The 23,162-nt window shown below is 40.6% G+C and overlaps 1 protein-coding gene across 3 annotated transcripts in view; it reads right to left on the bottom strand.

Annotated features, from left to right (window-relative positions):
* Positions 1-23,162, bottom strand: part of ATP11B (ATPase phospholipid transporting 11B (putative)) — a 446,007-nt gene that overhangs the window by 263,985 nt on the left and 158,860 nt on the right. For all 3 annotated transcript variants that reach the window (XM_085635367.1, XM_085635368.1, XM_085635366.1), the window contains exons 10-14: positions 17,623-17,704; positions 12,944-13,094; positions 9,052-9,249; positions 2,570-2,728; positions 746-921 (exon numbers count right to left, since the gene is read on the bottom strand). In XM_085635367.1, the coding sequence (XP_085491493.1) occupies positions 746-921; positions 2,570-2,728; positions 9,052-9,249; positions 12,944-13,094; positions 17,623-17,704 (766 nt within the window). The remainder of the gene's footprint in view (positions 1-745; positions 922-2,569; positions 2,729-9,051; positions 9,250-12,943; positions 13,095-17,622; positions 17,705-23,162) is intronic.

Consider the following 23,162-nt stretch of genomic DNA (forward strand, 5'->3'; position numbering starts at 1 on the left):
ACTGGTACTCACTCGTTGCCCCGGAGTGATGAGGTCATCGGAATCGTCTGCTTCGGATACGATTTGGAGGTCTTCGGAATCTTCTTCCGGGACATCCTGGGCGAAGATGTCCTCTGGAGCTGGTCTGGCCATGATATGGCGTCGAGCTCTTCGGTCCCGGATGGTTTTCTTGGATCGGAATGCGGCGCAGGCTGGACAGCTGGATTCGTTATGTTCCGGCGAGAGGCACAGGTTGCAGACCTCGTGGTGGTCACTGTGGGGGAACTTTGCTCCACATTGGGGGCATTTTTTAAAAGGTGTCCTTTCCATGAGCCGTATCCGGAACCGGCCCGATTAAATTTCGACGTCGAGTAGTAGAGATTTTTTGCTTCGAAAGCTGGATTTTCAAAAGTTTTCAGCCGGAGTGGAAAAGTTCATCCGAACCCGATGGCGGAAAAAAACAATCTGGAGTGGATGCCCATGCGCACTGTTGTCCAGAGGAGGAGTCACCTATCTCGTGACCAAAAGGCTTCTTCCGAAGACAACAACAACCTGCAATCATCCGAGCCCAACACCAGATGGCGATCTTATCCTAAGTGTGTGATCTGCAGCTCATATGCCTCGAACCTATTATTTTATAAGCTGCCTAAGAATATTTAAACAATTTGCAGAGAACATAAAACATGGAGAGGGCCAACTCGATTCTATTTATTAGGAAAAATAAACACATTTTGAAGGACACAATCGCCAAAAGTTTAATACTCACCTTCTAGAAGCTTCTATTAAGGACTTCTCATCTGGTGAGGAGGCATAGTATTCCAGTTCAGATATTATTCCATTTGCATGCCAGGGGCCATCTCCTAAACCATCTGTTGCATCTTTACTTATATGGACTGTATGACACAAGGACACCGCTTTCAAGAACAGCTCTTCATTTGGACTCTAATAGAAAAAAAAAACATGGTGGCATTTCATTAGATTCTAACATGGAGTAAGAGTTTCAACTGCAATTCAATACAAAAAATATAACATAATTAAGACTACGTCATGTTGCTCATTCTGGTTACTACTGCATTTTAGCTATTTAGTCCACTGTTGAGTTCTTTCACACACCTAGGACATCATTCCTTTCGAGCACAAGGATTGAATCATCTGCAATAGCAATTCCTAACCAGTAAGATGGCATGTATGGAACTACCATGTGCCCGGTACAGCCCATTTAGATTTCCTACCTAAAAATGTTTTCCTTGTGTGATATGATATGTACAAGTAGGCACAGGAACACAGTACTGATGAGTACTCTCCTGAAAAAATGAGGTCTTTGTTAAAGTAGGGACTATGGGCCCGATTTGGAGTTTGGGGGATGGGTTGCTCGGATACAAATGTGAAAGACAACTCGTCTTTCTGTATTGCAAGTGTAATACAGCATATGGAACATGTGATAAGGTGGGCGGCTTTCCCATCTGCCAAACTCTAAATCAAGCCCTATATGTGTTACTTTGACTTTTAGGTCTTTGTATTTATTACTTCTGTCCTCAGTCCAAACACAGTTAAATTTATTGAAATCAATTATAAAAAACAAAATACAAAATATTTTAAAAATGCAGACTGTTGGGTTTGAAATACAGAATCAAAATAGAGTGACTTAGGGAGCACGACCTGGAGGTTTGACGAAGCCTTCTTGGGAGATCAAGAGTGGTGGGACAAGGCTGAGTCCCGCTTGGAATTCTTGAGCTGCTCTTGGATTTGCCCAAGGACTTAAATCGTAAAGAAGACCGGTCTCTGGAGCAACCTCGAAACCAGAACTGACCTTCAGACCTCATGGGATACTGGCATGGGTTCTTTGGGTGCTTCAATTTCTGGTTGCGAATGGCAGTGGTATGTATCAAGGAATAATAACTGCAAACCTTGGAATCATGGTCCTGCCACAGGCAAACTATATGTGGTCAGTCAAAGACATTTGTTTGTGATATTCCGCGCAGGTTTTAAACGCCTTAGATTTGAGAGGCAACATATTTACCTTGCACACTGTTTTTGAATATCATTTTTTTGTGCATCAATGTGAAAAAGGGTAGCTCCAGATCGACATCGGTTTGCACAGAAAGAAAGGAAATTATGTCATGGTGCATGTGTGGCACCTATCTAGGCCAGGGCAACTCACATCAGGTGCAGAATGTCGTTGATGCTGAGCCGCTGGCATCACCTACCAGCGTGTAGGGGTACTGCTGAAGGTTTTCCAGATCCTGTCTGACGCCTGTGGGGGGTATTCTATAGCTGAGGAATCTGAGGTTAGAGGTCTCTATCAGAAACTAAATAACACTGGTCCATCTTAAAAAAACTATTATAAAATGGCTATACGACATAACTAACTAGTTAGAAAGGAGAACAAGCAAATTTGGAGGAATTCAGAAAGAAATTGAGCACCATACAGCCCCCTGGGCATTCACTGTTCGAATATGAAGGCAGGGTTAGGCCTTTGTAAGTTAGAGCATCTACCGGCTTCTTCTTCAGGTATGCTATTTCTGCCGTGTAGACGTAACTGAAATACAGAAATGAGTAGCATGGACATTTTGATAAAAATAGTGCTTACAAGGCTCGGGAGAGATCCATCTAGAAAGTCTTCTGTCACCCCTTCAGGAACAAGTCGACCACTGATCTCCTGGTATTTAATGCCATTAATAGAGCATTCCCGAAACTGCATCTCATTTTCTGTCAAAGTACCCGTTTTATCTGTAAACACATATTCCACCTACAAAGAGACATTTAAAACAAACATATTGGAGAAATAGTCACTTTAAACAAACAATAACATATGTTAGATAAATACTGACAAGACTGGCCCAAAAAATGAATCTGACTTCATCCTCTTATTCCAGGACTGAGCACATCTGTCTTAATTCACCGAGTCAAAGACACAATCAAAAAAACATTCAAATATAATTGGCTGAAGTTAGCAGCCAGAGTATGATCTGCTCTCTAATCCAGAGCCACCCACTCACCCGTCCAGGTGATATAGATATATATATAAAAACTTACGAGCTATGAGAGGATTACCTTACCTACCAAAAAATGGAATAAGTTCCTCATCTTTCTTGGGAGAATTCGCTATCAGATAACATCTACAACAAAACACCCCCCAATAACATCTATAACACACTCCCCAAAAACATCATGGACATGGCACTTCAATTCCTACAGAACACTTCCACGAAATAGTGAAACAACTTAAGCGTACCAATTAACATAATACTCTTCCACCATATTTCTGAAAACACATTTTCACTTCTAGTGCCCACATTTTGTAAAGTGATCAATGGTTCACATCTGCAAGGTATTTTCCCCCATCATCCAGAAAATGAGGCAGATTTCACCAGTCTCAAAAAAACTGAACCTGAACCCTGACATCCTAACAAACTAAATACCTCTTACCAATCCACCATACCTAACTAAGCAAGACAATTGAGAAACGTGTATCCATTCAACTATCATCATACATAATCTAAAACTCCCTACTGGGTAACCACGGCTGCGAATGGGATACAGCACAGAAACAGTCATGCTGAAATCACCTGGCTACATCAACTGGATCCTTGATGAAGCAACTGGTGCAGCATTTAAAACCGCCGACCATCAGACACTGAATGATACCTTAGAAAAAAGAATGTGCTTCCAAAGTCTAGTCTAGTCCTAAAGTGGCAAAATCAATAAATAACACAGCATCCACACATCTGTCTCAACTACAGTTGTTAATGGAGTTCTGTAAAGGATCCATCCTCTCGCCATCACTTTTCAACTTATACTTAAGACCTTAGAGTCCCCTCCTAGAAAGTCACAGGAATCAAAATAAACCAATGTATAGAAGACACAAAAATATACCTAGTGTTCTAATCTTTACAAGACATAACCCACATTTAAACTTACCTCAGAAAATTGCAACACTTTATGAAAGAAAATGTCTTAATTTTAAATCCAGAACATAAACGGAGTACCTCATTATCACATCTAGATAAAATCACAAAATTAACAGTAATTTATGAAAAAATACTTCTGGTAGACTGCTTCGTCCCAGTTTTATTGCCCACTATAAAATCTGTAGGAAAAACGCTAGCTAACACACTGTCAGTTACACCTCATAGAAAAGGGTTACCTCAAGCATCCAGTTTTTACCTGCACGCTCTAACCAAATAAAATAACTGCTGTTGCCCATTAGCTTAAAAGAGCAGCCCATTCACTTGTTATAGTTAGTCTCAATCTCCGAAATGCTATGGTCCGAGGAATAATACATGCTTTTCCCTACTACAATTCAGTGGACCTTAAAATAAAACATTGGACAATATTACACTAATATTCAGAGAGCTTTACTAGTTACTCCTGTAAGCTCAAATCAAGTTAAAAATGTGATGTCTGCACATGCCTGGAGGGCACAAGGTATAGACACAGACAATCTCCCTGAATATGCCCCGTTGGAGGGCCGACTTAATGAGCAAAATCAAGGAATAGGCAGTCTCCCGGACATACCGAACCATAATGAATAACAAACCGGACTCTCTCTTAAAATTGAGAGCGAAATGGGAGACAAAACTAGGCGAGATTGACGAACTGGATTGGGAAATTGCACTGATGCACCCTCGGGAAGTGGCTATCAAGTCCCTCCATAGACTGATTCAGTTTAAGTATCTGCATAGGACATATTATGACAGAGCTCTACTCTACCTTATTGGGAGGGCTAACACACCCAACTGCCTCAGCTGTAACATGACCGACAGCACTTATTTCCACATAATATGGGAATGCCAACACATACAGAAATACTGGGCAGCTCTACTGAAGGAGTTAGAAGACATCCTATACGATAAGATACCCCTAAACCCCAAGTTCGTTTTGCTGGGTATACATACAGAAGTAGATCTCCCCAAAACAAAGCTACTGCTGCTTACTTTGGGACTAGTGGTGGCTAAACGAGATTTGGCACATAAATGGGGAACACCACAAAGTCCCTCAGTGGATGAGTGGAGGAGGGGAATGGACATGTATATGTCAGGGGTGAAAACAATGTACATTGCTTGAGGCTGTCCCAAAAAGTTCCAGAAAATATGGAAACCATGGATAAAACATTATGGTATCCTGATAGAAGATGCGCGGTGAGCCACCAGGGATGTGTAGTGGGGGGGAGCAGGGGGAGGGGGACCTGGGTGACGGGGGAACTGAGTTATCAACTCTGAAAACTTATTTTGACTGTCGTATATATTGCTGCTGTTAAATAACAATGTTAATGTAATGCTGAACGAGACATTGCTTTTTGGAATTCTCCACTGTATCCATGCTGTAATCACAAAAACTGGTAATAAAAATATTTTCAAAACAAAATGTGATGTCTGCGTACAGAAACATCCACTGAACGGGCACAGTTAAATGACAAACTTATTGAAAATATCGATCAAGAAGCAAATAATATCTTCAGCTGGAGACACTTAAATTCAGAACTTTCCAAGCCACAAAAATGTGCTTTAAGGAACAGCAACTGGAACTCTTCCCTCAGACAACTGAGAACACAACCTATTCCGACATCCTTCAGAAATGGGTTCAAAGCTCACTTAAAACTGTATTTGACTGCTACAACCTCACCATCTTTTTGACAGTTTGTTTCTCAAATATGAATTCCTCAAATTCTACCTCCTGGTGCTCCCTGCTTATTGGCTCTTGAATAACCTTCGTTCTATGATCAGTTGTGGTTAGCCCTTCCCTTACCAAAACTTGAATAAGATGAAAGCTTCCCTTCCCAAAGTGGTAGATTTAAGACAAACAATTTTTATATATGTGATTTTACACTATCATTATGATATTAAGTGTACAACAGCACTGCATAAAACTACAAAATAAAAGCAGATCTAATGAATAAATGTAAAAAGGGATTTCCAGTTTACCAGGAGGAATACTTTCACCAAATTAAAAAAAAAATATGGTGACTTGAAGTGTTAACAGCATCAGCATACCATAAAATGTTGATTAGTTAATAGAAGTCAAAAAGCAATTATAGTGTCTTCCATAGCCTGGCAACTGACTACGCCACACACGGAGCGCTTTAGTGAACCTCTTTATTCTTCAGAATGTAACCATTAACTGATTTGCAATTCATCACCAACTTTATTTAATCACACCTCGACACACCCCAGCGCTTATGTCATTCCAGAAGGGTCCCCGCTATACAAATATATAGAAGACACTACAGCAATCAAGAGAGAATTTTGCCTGATTAAGGGGGTATACATTTGTCTTGTGTATTTACAAATTTAACAGAATCCTTACCTATATCTTATAATCAGGTATCCAGGGTTAAGGAATCACAAATTGAAGGGGGGGAGAAGATCTGTCCATTATTTGAATAAAGGAGAGGGGCAATTTAGGAGCTAAAGACACAAAAAAGGGTGATCAACTTTGCTGGAAAATCCATCGCATGTTGGGGGCCTTTGTAGATGCCAGTGACATTACTGTGGTCCAAACCTCAGCTTAAGACAGCCATCTAGGAGGTTTTAATCTTCATCTGGCGTGATCTCCAATTACTAAAGGAGTGCAATTTTTTGGTAAAACAAAATTATATACAAACAGGAGCTTTAGACTTTTGTTCCTCAAAGATGTCAGTTCTGCGATCATAGACCCTACTGTTTTTTAACAGTTCCATGAACAATTATGTTTACTGGATCCCATTCCTCAAATCTATCTGATTTCCAGTCTGGCCATTCAGGACATCCACTCCTCACACTACTTATCAAAAATGTTAATAAATGCAGGACTGGAGTCGCACACTACATTACTGAGAAATGTTACACTCAGTTATCCAATTCCTTCGTGTCCCTCGGATCAGACTTTGTCCTCCTTTTCCCTTAGTAATTACAACAAATAAAAACCATAATTTGAAGGTTTTCCAAACAATTTATCATTTCTTTTATGCAATCTTCCGCGGATGATGTTCCTTCAAAAAGACCCAGTCAGGTCTTCATGGCATCCTGTTATCTTAATTTATACTGGTCTGTTGCTCATTGTACTCTACAAACTTGGGAGGAGATCTTATAGCGCAGTCAGCAAGATTTCTGCTTGAAGACCGAGAGGAAAAAAAACGAATAAACCGTGGTCGGGCATTATGATTTTGGACTTGTATGTGAAAATACAGTTGCATTCAGATTCTTGAAATTCTATTGTGGATAGCAAGTATAAGGGAAAATTCCGTAGTAGTAAAATAGGTGACGGGAAACCCCAATAACTCCAGCATCCTTTCCTCCAATGATCCGGGGTTGTCTAGTTTTGAACAAGATTGCTACCAACAGTTAAGTTCTCTGGCGTCTGGTAGGGTTTTCGTGTAATAATAATGTATATTATATGCAAGACAGACCTGATTGTATGCGAACATCATTTAATATTGGAGAATGTGAGCAATACGAACACGGTCTAGAAGCAGGATAACTGAACGATAACGAAAGCATGCTTCATCTGCATGTTTTTCAGTTTACAAACTCAATGTTTTCTTACTGTTAAAACTTACAGGACACAGAAGAAAAACTTTATACTTTTCTGGTGCAAGTGTTGTGAACACTTGCTGGAAGGGAGGATGACTCGGAGATCTTTCGGCAGGAAAAAATAGAAGAAGCATCCGCTTTTAATAGATTCTATGAAAGAAGGTATTGCTTGCACTTTTTGTCGAAAAATAGGTTGAGCATGAGACCAACTCACTCCATAAGAACCCAATACTAAGAAAGGTATATAAAAAAAAGGTTGCAGGGGTAGACATATGGACCAGCTGCTGAGGGCAAATGACAAAGGGCTGAAGTCCTGATGATGATCCAATGACAGTATAAGGAATGCAGGGTAACTTTGTTGCTTTACATATTTTAGGTTGAAAGAACGAATACAGTTAACTAATTGAGGCTTTCGCAGTTAACTGGCCCAGCACAGTGAACCCAAGTACATTTTCTAACCTAACGTGTTGCTTGAGGTGCACATAATTTGTCGTGTTTAGAGAATATGTGAAGCCTAAGTGATATGGTCAATTTCCTATGGGTACTACGAAGGCCATTTTGTATTGACAGAATGAATGTCTAAGTAATCCCTGCTGCCAAATGCCACCCGCCCATATTGAGGGTTTGGTGTTGCTTGTGCCTCACCCTCTATGGTCGAACAAATCATTTGACTGAAATATCCTTGATAAGGTACAAATCATCTTTCAACTACAGGCAAAAAATCTTGCTATGCTCAGCAATTACACCTAGAAAATGGAATTCAAGAAAATGTTGGGCTGGGCACAATACTTCCTGAAAACAGTTACTGTCCACAGGTAAATTAGTGGCAATTATGGCATCATAGGTTCCAAGAACAGGAATGGGCTCTTTAAAATATATATTTGCAAACTAAGGGCATTTGCTGCAATTATACAGTATTCTTCCCAGTGCAGACTATAAAAGTAAACAAATTGAGTAAAAAACACAAACGCCATAATATGTTGATGTACTGAAAATACCTGCAATTCATTTTTCCTTTTAAGCACTTTTAGCAACCAGAACTATTGAAATATATTTGGAAATTGGGTGGTCTTGCTACAACTATACAGCCTTATTTCCTGTGCATAACATGAACGAAAACAAATAGTTGTGTAGAAAGCCCAACCACCATAATATCTTGCTGCACTGAAAATAATTTAGATGTATCTTGTTTCAAGCTCTTTTAGAAACCCGACAAGAATATCGAAAGTTATTTCAAGCAGTAACATGTTTCTTGATTTCCCTAACGGGGATTCTTTTTTTCATTTTTTATTCCAGAGCATAGAAATTTATGACACCGGTGTTCAACAGTTACCTTATAAACACCCAAACTATGTGCGGAATGAAGCAATGAAACATTTTTCTGCTGAAACTGGACACCTCAGAGATATTTATGAAACCCAATTAGAGAACCAATATTTTCAATTGTGTGTCAATTTAAAAAATGTAATACTTTCTTGCTTAACAGAACGACAATACACCAGCACTAACATATACCTACAGATAAAGACAAAAATCAAAATAACTCTTTACCACTTTTTACCTGTCCCAGTTCCTCATTCAGGTCTGAAGTATTCACTTGTGCCCTCTGGTCAGTTTCTTCATGGTAAAGATCCAGATCCCAGCCAATGAAAAAGGAGCCAAGAAATTTCTGCATCTCCACAGTCACGTACAATGAAATGGGGATTATGAAATTGTAAAGTACTAGAAAAGCGAGGAAATCTGAAATAAACCTTAGAATCTAGAAAAGAGAAATACACTTATTAATTCACACAGAAGGGTTAACATTTAGCTCAGTGCTGTTTGGTAAGAAACTGCTTTAGCAGAAAGTTTTAAAATAATTAACTGAATTAATAAAACATAAGAAGTGCGTTTAAATTTAAACTAAAACAATGTTGCTGGAGTTTTGACTTGTGATAACACAAACTAAAGCAAATATAATGCAAGATTATTTACAGCTTCTGTGCCCAAATTCTCATTTTGGCTCCAGTGCCTTGTGAACGGAGTAGTTATAATAAAAGAAAGCTATTAATTTTTCTGGACAAAATCTAACCTAGTCAACATATAAACAAAGCAAAGAAGATACATAAAATAGGCACAGTTCCAACAATCTGGGCTACAGCTGAGCTTAATACGGCCCAAAAGACCTACGTGCTGCAATAAGCACTTCCACCGTGCTGCTTTCCCCTTTCTCCCAAGACTCGTACAAGTAATTCCTTTTCTTCAGCCACCAATTCTCAGACGTTGCTTGCTGAAGTCCCCACCACTGCAGGAAACAACTGGATTGATAAGTCTTCATTTCCTCCCCACCTCTAGTGTCATTTTGTGAACTCAGTTAATAATAAAACTTTCCCCCACAAAAATGGTGTACCATACGAAGGGTTTTATTGACACCATCATCAAGCCTCTCCATTCCTCAAGTTTACAAATTTGGAGTAAGTGTCAGTGCATAAGACTTGCACTTTAAACCTTGACCTCCTTTAGGCAGCTCAATAATTAAGAGCCTCTAGTTTAAATTCACATTTCAGACCACCAGAGCTAGATACAATAAGCCACTAGAAAAGTGCTCCATAATGATTGGCACAGTAGAACGTACAAGACCAGCACACGTAGCACCAATAAATCCTGAAGCCTTGCGATGTGAATTTAGTAGCTCTTCTCAAATCCCTTATAGGTCAAAGTGGGATTGCCTTGTGAAAGGCAAATGAAAAAGTTACTTCCCTTCGGTAACAATATTTTTGGTAGATACTCCATCTACCTACATATTCCTGACCTCATTCAGGTCAGACTAGTTCTGGAAACGTCCGATATAGCCCTCCAGTGCCAGTATGTGGTGCTGGCTCAATCTCAATACCAGAAGTGGAGTTGTGGTGACATCACAGTGTTAAAAAAGTGTGGCCACCCTGGCACGCCGATACCAGTTCACCATCTGTTATTATCTGATCCCTCAGCAGTGGAGACTAGGAAAGATGCCACGAATCAGAGTAGTGCAGTGCAGAAATATAATTAGGAACCTAATTAAATGGCCAAAGACCATCCTTCAGAATGGAGAAGTCGGAAGGATCAGTGAGGAATCGGCAGGTAGAGAATCTACTTCTGATGGATACTTCTAAATGCAGAATCCTCATCTCTTGAATAGTTTCCCAAGCCAAGCAGTACCCTTACCTGCTGGATGGTCTAAAGGAAGGTTGAGATGAGGAAACTGTGTGAAATGATCCTCTCCCTTCACCTCAAAATATAAACAGACAATGAACCTGCAAGGCTGGTTATTTGGTGAAACTCAACTCCACATATTTCAGATTTAATAAACTGAAACAATTTACAAAAAAATTGGATCTTATTACTTGATTTCCAGCATTACTAGACAACACCTCTAAACCAATTTCAATACACGCTTTTCAAACAAACCTTATAATTAAGCTTTTCTTTTTTCAGTTTCTATTTGCTGCAACGTCTAGTGGGATTTTTTTCAGTGCTTTTCAATGTTTTACAAAATTGTAAAAATGGACCATGCATCTCCTGATCTGTTGGAAAGTTTATTTTTCAATTTGCATATTCAAACTATTACAAATAAGTTAGGTGGATGATAACAGAGGGGTTACCGCAAAGAATGGAGCATTCTATCGGGAATTCCTTTGTTTTTTTTATATTGATCTATCCAAGAGTGACTTGGAACAAATCAGACTTTTTAAAAACCCTAATGGAACCCTTCTCGAGAAAATACCACAAACACTAAACTGGGATAGCAGAATAGCTCCATCAAACATGTAGATGTACCAGAAACAATTAATTTATCATTTGGGTGATGACACCCAAGATCTCACATCCTCCTATCAGCCACTGAGCTGTAGACATCTCTTCCAGCAATTTGAAGGATTTCAAACATCAAATATCTATTTATGGTGCTAACAGGGGTCTCTTCATGATCTTTCATGGACCTTCAAGAAATGTGTAAGATCAGAAGTTGTCCGAAGTTTGAGTGTTTGTTATATAATTTATCTCCTAAAACTGCTACTCACATTCTTCCTTGGTCCTTGAAAGTGCCATTAATCTCTGACTGTCACCTTACTTCCTCCCACTTTCTTAAATTTAAAACCAGCATATAAGGTTTGCTCCTTGTTTAGCAACTATGCATTCTACCAATCTCATCATACTACCTCTTCATACTTTGCTCATACGTAGTGTTGGTGGCCTTATCCAATTTATCCTAGGTATCCCCTACTGACCTCCTAACCTCAGTCCACTCCCATTTGTTATACCCATGAGTTAGGAACTATTCCCGCTAGCTATAACCTGTTCAGTCAGCATCAGCTCTCAGTGCAATCTAGTGCCATCTACAGACGACAAACACGTCCCCATAAGTATCACTTTCATGGCCTTCCATTCCACTACATGACTACTGGCTATCTCCTAATTATCCTGTAAATACTTAAATACTGTGTGATTGTCTCTTTGGTTTTGTCCATAAAAGAATTGTCCCACAAGGCATTCACCCTAAAACTCTTGACTGGGACCTTAGTGCTTCTCTGTTCTCCCCACAGCATCATTCACAATGGTGAGGGGAGAGACAAAAATCTGCCCACAAATTGCACTTTTTAATAATTATACTGTTCTTCACGGTCACTACAAAGTGGTTCAACCTGCTGCAAGTGTCATGGGATGCAAAACAGCAGGGGTATTCCTGGACCCCCAGAGTTAAATGATCTCCACATAGCAGAAAACTCTGCGTTTTCCACAACTTCCTTATTAGCCACAAACATTTCAAGCTTAATAGTCCACCTTGAAGGGTGTTTATCAAGGGGATTGCTCTTCATAACAGATCATATCACCCTGTCACACCATAAAGACATCCAAAAAAAGTGTTGCATCTTCTAGAACGTCTAAAACAAGTCCTCTTGATCAGTGTTCAGTGCATATATGCTGACAAGGCATAGACCACAGATTGCTACATATTCTCCATCCCATCAGAGTTGACCCTAGCGCATCTATGTGCAAATGGTAAGCTAAAGGTCACCCATGTCGTCATTCCCCTCACTAAAGTAGTGGTATCAAGAAAGTGAATTGCAAGTATTGAGGAAGATGAATCCTACAACTATCAAAATGGAGCTTTACAATGTATGTCAGAGGAGAGTAATCCAGACGGTGCTCGCAACAAGTAAGGTTAACTATTGGTTTCCATTTGTCCAATATAATTTGTATCTCAAAAGCCATACTGGCTTAACAAAAAAGAGAAACCCTTAAAACGTTAGCCGACAGGGTACACCTTCCTAAACCCAGGATAGAGCTTGTGCATGAATTTACATTTTCAAATCATATAAATTATATATTTGTTAACATTCTACAACATAAAAAATGCTTTAATGGGGGAAGATTTCTGTTCAATTTTGCACAGTGTTTCATTTTGTCTCTCTTCTATTTTCAATGATTAAACAAACCTTGCTGCTATTTCTTTCATGATCTGTCTTTTGGTTATAAAAAGGTTCATCCCATTTTTCTTCTGCTTGCCATGAATACTTCAAAATAGTGCTGAGAATGGCTTCAAAAAGGAGGATTATCAAATAAATAATCAGAAATGTGTTCATGGACCTAGCATGTAAAAAGAAATGTAATATTAGATTTTACATTATGGACAACCAGTCTTTCAAATACTGAGACTATAAATGTAATGAAGAAACAGATACTTCTAATAAATATTGTGAGAAAAACAAAATGGATGCATGATCAAACAAAATTTTACAAAACGTACTATACAGCCCATTATTAGTAATGTGCAACCAGGACAAACAACTCAGACCAGAATTACTAACGGAGCTGTGTATATAGCACAATAATGCTATAGTCAAAGAGTCAGGATTTGGGGGATTCTATGGTCATAAACTGAATTTGGCCTAGAAGATTAGGAGTGCGAAAGGGCAATTCGAGGAGTAAAACCCTGCAAAACGCACTGAATTCTTTACAACTCATAGGTTTGGTGGTATTCAAAATGATTTCCAAGTAGTTTTCACAGTGTTAAAAGACATAAGTGCTTTTTCAAGATGCCAACAGCAAGGGACCACCTCACATATCAAACCCATGTACGTAAATGGATGTCTGCATAACTGAAAGATGTTAACATGTGGAGAACAAAAATAAAAGTTACAAGTGCAAATACACATTTTGGTTTCACTTATGGAAATGTTTGCCTTTGCAAACAATTCACAAGAACATTTTACAACAAATGAGTATTCCTAGAAACCAAGACTATTTCCTTACAACTTACATACAAGACAGAAACTTCTCTTAACATAGGAGAAAACATACACAAGCATACACAAATAATTTCAGACTTTTCAAACCCCAGCTTTGTTAATTGGGTCGTCAATCAAACACTTGCATGCATGTTTCAGGAATTAACAGAACTGTGTTCCTTTAGAAATTATGGGATCTGTTAAAATAGGATGAATTCAAAAAGCCTCTGCATAAAGTTAATAACATTGGCTGCACAGATGAATGTTAAAATATGTGGATCACTATATTCCTATTTTGCAGTTAATACTGTAGTTTTCTAAATACCAACAGCAAATATTTGTATCATTCATACGTGTGAGATTGAAAATACACCATGAATTCTAACGTTGTTTAATTAAGAATGCAAATTAGTAAAATCAATCAAAAAGTGTATTGTTGATATACAAACACAACATTTTTTGCCAGTATCAGTACAAACTACAAATGCCAGAAAACGTGGGAGAATGTGCAAGCTGAATGAGAATAAAAAAAGGATACCTACACCAGAGTAGTACTCAATGTTTATATATGCCCAGATAACACTAAATTCTAATGAAGGGAATCTGGTGACCGTTGCCAAAGGTATGCATGATAAACACCTCGGACAGGCTTAAAAGCACCTGGCTAAAATTTGAAAAGGAAAAGGCAGGCAAAAGCTTGGGTCAAAACGTTTGGCCTCAGAAAAAGGGCCCTAGTTGGGCCCTCAGAAAAACAGTTACAAATACACAACTCCTGCTATCAAACTAAGGTAAAGATGAGCAGAAGTGAGAGAGAAGAAATATGCTTTTCCGGTAGCTTATTCATCAGAAAAATTGCTACCAAAGATAAGTAACCTGTTCTTTTAATGGATACACGTCTTACCATAGATGTATCAGTTACAAGGAGTTCCCAACTAAAAATTCAAAAAATTATCTCCCTATTTTGATGATTTTAGAGACTTCAAATACAGATTATTGTCATGTTACAGGTACGTAGAGGGCTGGTACATTAAGGGTCGACAAAGGTCAACCCTACTGTGATCAGTGACACATGCATGTGCAGCTGCCACTCCTGGATCCCGTGTTTTCGTCCTGAACAATACCACAGACTTGTATGAGCCATCGGACAGAAACATGTTGACAGTATATGTGGCGATGGGGTACTACTTCCCAGATCAACATATTGATTTTTCAATACCAAGTGAAACCTCCTGTGAATATAAAGGTCTGTTTAGGATATCACATTGGTTTCTAATCTTTATAGTTCACAAGTCTGTTCTTAGGTAGAAGTGCCTCCCTGACTTCAGGTGTAGGCCCCCTCTCCATCAAACTGGGTTTTTGGAGAGAGTGGGGAGCCCTATGATGAAGCATGAAACCTGGTGGTGTGTGAGGACATCTCGCCACATTTTTGTGCATGTCCAGTAGTAGATCGTTCTAGGTGGAGTCTTGATGTGTATATATAGGATAAATGAAATATTGGGTGGCTTTGTTGTGTTAAAAGCAAGAAAGTTAACATAAGTTCCCTTTAATGAAGTTTTTCGCTGCGCACACACACACAAATATATATTATACAATAGAATTGCCCATTGTATTACAGTTCAGCTGCACATTCCACTAGTACCTTCTTCAGCTAAGTTCCAGCGTGCTACGTTTCATGAAGATCCATCAACAGGGGAAAAAGAATGCTAAGGGGGAGGGTGTGAACACATGCACCATTTCCCATTTTGATTCCCATAGGAAAAGTTGCTATAGAGCAAAAACTGCTAAACAGATTTAAACCAAACTTGGTATTCAAATAGTACTATTCTCAGAAAACCTGCTTTTTTGATTTGGGAGTAATCCGTTCAGTAGTTTGATGCATTTAAATAAAAAGCTAATGTGCAGGATTTACCCACTTTAGCACTGTGGATGACCTGCTGATGTCCACCACACTACCTTTCACGGTGCAGTGAATGTCAATGGGTTGACCAATGTACAGTTAAATAAATGTGTCTGGTCAAAACACCAGAAACATTTTCTTTCACTAAATCAAACTCGGAAGGCAAGGGAAATGCTTTCCGCACATCCAAAGTTTGAATGTTTTTGTTTTGCTGTGACATGCAGCATACAGATGTCATAGCAAAGCAAAAGTGAAAGCAGACAGTGCATATGGACCAGCCTACTTTCACTTTTGATCTGTGCCAGGGGGGCTTAGCTCTACTCCTGAGCACAAATCAACATGGGCGAGGTAGTGCTGGAAAGGGGCCAATTCCCCCTTTTGAGCACTCTCTACCTAGTGGATCCCTATTTCAGGTGGCTCGACCAGATATGGAGTTGTATCCCAAGCCTACAATGGGCTTAACAGTCTTTCAGTCCTCCTGGGAGCAGACTCTGGCAGACTAACCCAATATGCTCCAAGGAGGGTGGTGGGGGCAGATAGTCAATTAGACACCTGACAAAACAAGCATTTGCAATGCATTAGGTCTCGCATTTACGCAAGTTTGAGCTATTGGCATTGCAAATGACAATGCCTATTATTGGCATTGCAAATGACAATGCCTATTATTTATGATTTGGTTTTTAAAACCTAAATAAAAGGCATTGTCATTTACAATACCAATAGATTAAACTCTCGCGAATGCGAGACCTATTGCATTACAAATGCTTGTTTATAAAAGCGCCCCAAGCCTCGCTTTTACTTTAATGGTGGCCACGCGCCTGCGCGGCCGCCATTAAAGTGAAAGCACGGTATGGGGCGCTTCTCCCAAAAAAGCGTTTGTTTAAGTTGACAAACAAATGCTCTTTTTTTTTTTTTGTAAAAGCGCCCCATGCCATGCTTTGATTTTGATGGTGGCCACGCCCTTTTCTTTAGACGCGGCTTGTCTAAAGAAAGGTGCAGTCGCAAATAAAGTGAAAGTGCGGTATGGGGCGCTTTTACAAAAAAAAAAAACATTTTTTAAACAACATAGCGAGTGCAGAAGTGCTGCGCTGTGCAGGGAGCATTTTTCAAAGATAAAGCGCAGCGTCAATGATCGGGCGCCATGCTGTCATGAAAACAGGGTGGGTGAGGGAGATACTGTTGTGCCTGCAACAGCAGCTAGATTAAAGACATTAAAGAAAATAGTGCTCATAGACTGTAAATAAAACAGACTGTGCAATAACACAATTAAAAAGTCCAGTCCTCATGGGAGGTTACAAATGCAGACAAGGCGGTAGTAAGGAGGGACTACTAAGCCTATACATGACTCAAAAGCATCAATTTAGAAAGGACGGTAACAGGAGCCAATTGAAAAGATGAGCGGAAAATGGGTGGAGCTTCAAGTCCATACTGGAATACAGCATGCCTCAAAGCGCATGCGCTGCCCAGACTCGACCTAAAAATAGTCCAAAAAAAAAAAGAAATAAGGGGCAGCACCCTCAAGGCAGATTAGGGGTTTACGTATATGGATGCTTAAGGACTGCTAGGAATAAATAAATCGTGAAGTAGGGTGCAAGTGCTTGGATTCACAATATAGAAAACCTGTTAGTAACAGAATACACCCAATAAATCAGGCAATTTTTTTAAAGCTTAGCTAAAATATGCTTTGCGCTAAGTACCTACCCTTACTACCCTAACAGAGGCAATTATTGTAGGAAAAAAAAGAAGTGCTCTATTACGTGTCTGAAGAATGTATAAAGTACTGTAAAGAGGACAGACACCCTCCTTCCAATACCCCCTCTCTCTGATGTATGTCCTGTCGAGAGAGGAGATATGGACAATGAATGTAGAACAAATATTTCCTCCGTTTAAAGCAGTAGGTGAGTCTAACTTTGGGAAAATGTCTTTTCTGATTTGATCCAAATGTGTTTAAGTAAAGTATATTTCAGGAAATACTGTACATAAAACTTACTTTTCTACAGCAGATCTTTTCTGCGATTTACTTTTGTAATTTAATGCCATTTTAGCCTCCATTCCGGTGTACACAGCAACACCTAAGAAATAAAAGACTGAAGGTTATCATTAGAGTCTTACTTGTGCATTATTTTCTGTATAGGTAAAATGCAAACATGAGAATAGGTAAAACGTAGCCTTGAATCCCCAATCGTGAAGTGTCCTAATGGCAGTCACTTACAGATACTGAAACGTAGCAACTGCTACTTTTGATCTGTCAGTCAGCCCCCCTGGCACTGCCCATGACTGCTCGGGTTTCAAGGACTAGGAAGGCAGCTCCAGGATGTTGGTTCTATGCTATTTCTCCTAGTGGCTCAGCAGGTAAAGTCACAGGACGTCAGCAACAAGTGTGTGACATCACATCGGCTTCGCCAAACAAATTGGTGAACTGAAGTCAAAGTGTCTCGGATTCACAAAGAAGGGACAAGTTGACTAAAACCTACAGCACAGAAGCCAGAACGGCCCATGACTCCTTCCCTTTCTGGGCATCAAACATTTATTACAGTGCAGCTACTATTAAAATAGTTCAGTAAATAAATCCCACCAAAACACTGAACAGTAACAGGAATGCACAAAAACAAAGTTAAAAGCATATGGTTTTTCATCAGTTGAAGCTTTGTATGGACAGTTCAAATGCAATTTATTACTAAAGTTCAAGGCAGATTCAACTACACTATTTCCACATTAAAGAACACTAGAAGAAACATTTAGCAGGGCAAATTCCAATGCAGAGTAAATGAATCTTGCACTTGAAAATGTAATTACCTAAGACCAAAATCCCACTATTATGGTCGATCTTCCATGTGAACAAATCTGCTCAGAGGTGTGTGCTTGTTGGAACTCCAAGTGGATACACATTTTAAAGTTGGGGAGCAATACAGTTGGGGAGCACCCAGAGTTTATTCACTACCTCTTTTCACCTAGTTTTCCACCTTGAATATACTTGTATTTATTTAAATAGATGTATACTTAACATACTATTTTTTTTTAAACTATGCATAACAACACAATAAGGTTCATCCTGGGGCAGGCCTAAAAGAATAATACATTTGTTAAAAAGCTCAGATTACAATATTCAAAAGGAATTTGCTAAAATGCTCTGATTACAATAATTTGGTCCCTAGTGACGTAGCATAATATAGTGGCGATCACTAGAAAAGGGGTACAACATTTTAGCAATAAAGTTATCTACTTTGTAGTAAACCGTTTTAGTTAAATAGGCATATGTGCCAACATATTTTACAATGCAAACTTTCATGACCAGCATATAACTTAAAATGATAGAATACAATTCAGTTCTTCCAAAGATTTTTGGTGGATGAGTCTCGCTTCAAACTGGTCCATAAATGTCACTGAATTTAACTGAATACGCTTGTAGATGTGCTCTTGTTAAGGCCAGTGTAAACGTCTTAAGGAAGGGAAAGTGGCGATTTTGGAGGAAAATATTTGCACTAAGGGGATACAAAGAAAATGGAATTCATAGGTTCTTTTGCATTGTCTATGCACAGTTCACCTTGCGCCTGGGTGCCACTCAACAATTTCTAGCAACTTGTCACAGATTACAAATGACACTGGATTAAAGAAGGGATGTGTACCAACACCCCTGATTTTCTCTCTGTTCCTTCACGATCTTCCTGGAGACTTTGTGAACCAAAGACACCGCCTGCCTAAGGTCGGAACCACAATCATCTGCTTGTCAATGTATGCTTAACATATTGTGAAACTAAGCACATCAAGGCTTGGACTACAGAGTTAAATGCACCAAACAGTTCAATATTGTTCAGGATAACAAGTTACTTCCTTCCAGTAACGTTCTTTCTGGTAGAGACTCTAACTGCAGATTTTCTCATCTTTGAATATTCCCCAGGTGTTAGACTGAATCCTAAAACTTTTGAGCTATAGTTCTCCGCACCGGCAGGTGGCGTTGTGCAGATCCGCACTGATGCGGTTCAGTTCTGGAAAAGATGTGAGGAGCCAATACAGGCCACGCTCGCTGATGTCAGTTGCTTTCTAGGCTGTCCACGCCCCCAGATGAAGAGCCCAGAACAACAAATTGGCTTTGACCATTGAGCAGATTCCTAGATGTGGGATCTTATTAAGGCATACAGTACAATTCACAGAACCGTGAGCATGGGAGGGTCAGTGAGGAATCTGCAGTTAGAGAAGAGTCGCTATTAGAAATATTGTTGCCAAAGGTAAGTAACTTGGTCTGCTGATAGAGACTTCTAACCACAGATTCCTCATCCTCTGAGTAGATACCAAAGAAGTAACTATTGGGAGGTGGGACTGTGAATGGACTCAAACCAAAAATTCCTATAGGACCGAGCTGCCGAGATGCCTCTCTCAGCGAACATGGCTGTCCAGATAGTAGTGATTTGTGAACATATGAAGTAACACCCACATAGCTGCCTGGCAGATGTCCAGGACAGGAACCTGATAGGTGATTCGCCACCAGGAAAATGTATGATGATCCAGCTATTTCAAAAGGCATAGTGCTTACTGGCACAGGGTCCAGCACCCCTCCTCCCCCGAACCCCATCCTGTTTTAAGCAATACCACATGGCAGCAGTGTTGTTCATAAGCACCTGGATCAGCCTTCCCATGATTAAAGGAAGGCTTTCAACGCAAAGCAGATGGACCTCAGCTGATATGGTGCCGGGACTCGGCTGGAATTATAAAGGGAAACAACGGTTCCTGTGGACTCATAAAAAATGATTCAAGCAATATAATTTGCACAATCGCATTAAAAAGAGGGTAGAATAATGTCAGAGGGCAAGGAACCACCAACACATTTGTCCAATTATGACTTGTTTTATAAACACAACCGACTTATTATATACATTGTTTAAATTTACAATAGAACAGATAGTTGTGCACTGTGTCCCAAAGTGAAAAATGGAACCTAATCGTAAGTGACAGGGTGTATATTTATATACAAGGTTTCCATAAATCTTAAAAGGCGACCATTCTTGTATAATTTCTTTGTAAACAGCAACTGTATATAATAATACGCGCTGGGCAATGGTTTGCTCTTTCAGCTTGTCGACGGTGTTTCGACCCTCTATCAGTACGAGGTCTCCTCAGGACTAGTGATGCAGGGACATCTGGATTGCTTAATGTGCAGCCTTGTGAACTAGTGATGTGACACAAGTGAGAAGTGAAAGGGAATTACTCACAAGAGGACCCGTCCGGGTACTCAGTGTGAGGAAAGGCTGGCAGTCAGGGGTACGGTTTGGCCGGCCGGCTCTTTACATCAACTCGCTATAGCCGTACCGGTATGGTTAATCCCTGGTAAGTTCTGGAAACAGTGACAATGCACTGTGTCGGTCTGGTGGATATTCTGTGCACGATGAATCACAGCATCTGTATTCCCAAGCTGCGCGAGTCAGCTTCAAGGACGGTACAATGACAGTGAGTAGGGTTCCCCTGTCCTTTCCCTTGGGACTCGGGTGGAAAGCAGAGGCCTCAAATCTCAATATACAGCAGGTGACCGCCCCAACCCAGAGGTGATGCATTGGTCACCACTGTCAGCTCTAGGTGGGGCAGAGAGAGGGAGTCTGCTGCGGACCCAATTGTGGTACAGTAACCACCACTGCAGGTATTTTGGAGTCTACGCTGGAATGTGGTTGTAGAAGTCCCCTTGAAGTTGGGCCCACTGAGACTTCAGATCCAACTGCGGAGACTGCAAATATCACATGGCGTGCTTTGTCAGCAGGATGCAGGAAATCATCAGTCCAAGCAGCCTTAGAATCAGCCTCACCAAAATCCAGGCTGAAAGATCGAGATATTAGACTGAATGTACAGAACGGCCCTTTCTGGGGGAAAGGCACGAAACTGAACCGTGTCCAGAATGGCTTCAAAGAAGTGGAGCATCTGAGAAGGAGTCAGGTGTGACTTCTCCACAGTGATTGTAAACTACAGAGAGGAAGGGAGGTTTTCCGTAGTCTGGCATTGGTTGACTTCTGCAAGGGGACAGCCCACTGTCAACAGCCAGTCGTCAAGGTAGGGGAAGACTGGGAGCTCTGACCTTCAAAAGGTGTGCTCCTACCACTGCCATCACTTACATGAACACAGAGGAGGCACTGGTGACACCAAAGGGGAGCACGGTGAATAGAAAATGCTTCTGTCCCACTACAAACAGCAGGTAGTGCGGATATACCTACAGGACAGGTTTATGGAAATAGGTGTCCTGCAGGTCCAATACCATCACTCAGTTTCCAGGATTGAGGGCAGACAATCTCTAGGCCAGGTAAGCATTCTGAATTTGTCCTTGTGGAAGAAGGCATTGAGAGGGAGCAGATCTAAAATAGGACAAAGACCTCAGTTCTTCTTTAGCACCAGAAAGTAGCGGGAATAACAGCCACAATCCACTTCTGGTGCAGGCACCCTCTCAGTAGCTCCTTTAGCCAAAAGGGCTTGTGCTTCCTGCTGTAAGACAGATAGATGGTCTTCAGTCAGTCGTTCCAGTGATGGTGGAAGGTGTGGTGGATGTGTTATTAAGGGAAGGGCGTACCCCTGTTGGACAATTTGCAGGACTCACCTGTCCGATGTTATGGCCTACCAACATGGTAAAAATCATTGGATCCAGCGGGTTGCTATGCTGCTCCACTAAGGTCATGCTAAATAGAGCCAGGGTGTGGCACAGTGGGCTGAATGGTACGATGCCCAGACCGTGGAGTCTGTGGGTGCGAGGGGCACTAAACAGCTAGACAATTTTGCTGAAGTGGGAATGGCCTTCTGAATCAGGTGCCGTTGCCAAAACTGCAAAAACAATGAAAGGATTGATGAGGTAGCTGTAATAGAGCAGAGAGGCCCAAGGACACTCTGTGGCACTGCTTTCTTTGAAGTGCTCCAGAGCAGAATCTGCTTTGGCCAAAGAGGGGAGTCATGTCAAACCGCTTGTCTATAGAGGACGTGTGGACATCGCCTGAATAACAAATCGACCATAACTAGGTGTGACAACGAATGGCTTGCTCGATGGAATCTGTGGTATCCAGTCGAGTTTTATGTGTAAACTATGCAGCAACACAACAATTCTGGATAGCCTGGGTTTGTTCAGGGCCAAGGTCTTCCAGAACACCCAAGATGACTCGAACAAAAGAATTCCAGAAGTGTGGGATTAGCTGCCCAGTTGGCAACTGGCATTGACCGACCAAAGGGACAAATTAATGGAAGAAAATATCCTCTTCCTTGAGGTCTCCAACTCTCTTGGACTTCCTTTCCGGGGGAGGAGTCGGGAAAGTTTTGGAATGTGTTCGACTGGTGGAAGCCTGCACCACTAAACTCTCAGGAGAGGGGTGCCAAGATAAAAAAGCGAGGTAGCCAAGGGCAGGGCCGAAGCACCTCTCAATTTGCCGATTTACGGGGAGGCTGGAGCAAGACCCCTAAAAGGATGCCAGTGAATGCCCCAATGAAGGGCTGCAAAGGCTTCGTTGTTGGTTTGCCTGGCTGGAGGACTTTGGTCAGAACATTAGTTTTGACCTCCAAGGCAGGGAACTG

This window comes from Triturus cristatus, chromosome 11 (assembly GCF_964204655.1).
Source record: "Triturus cristatus chromosome 11, aTriCri1.1, whole genome shotgun sequence".
NCBI lineage: Eukaryota > Metazoa > Chordata > Amphibia > Caudata > Salamandridae > Triturus > Triturus cristatus.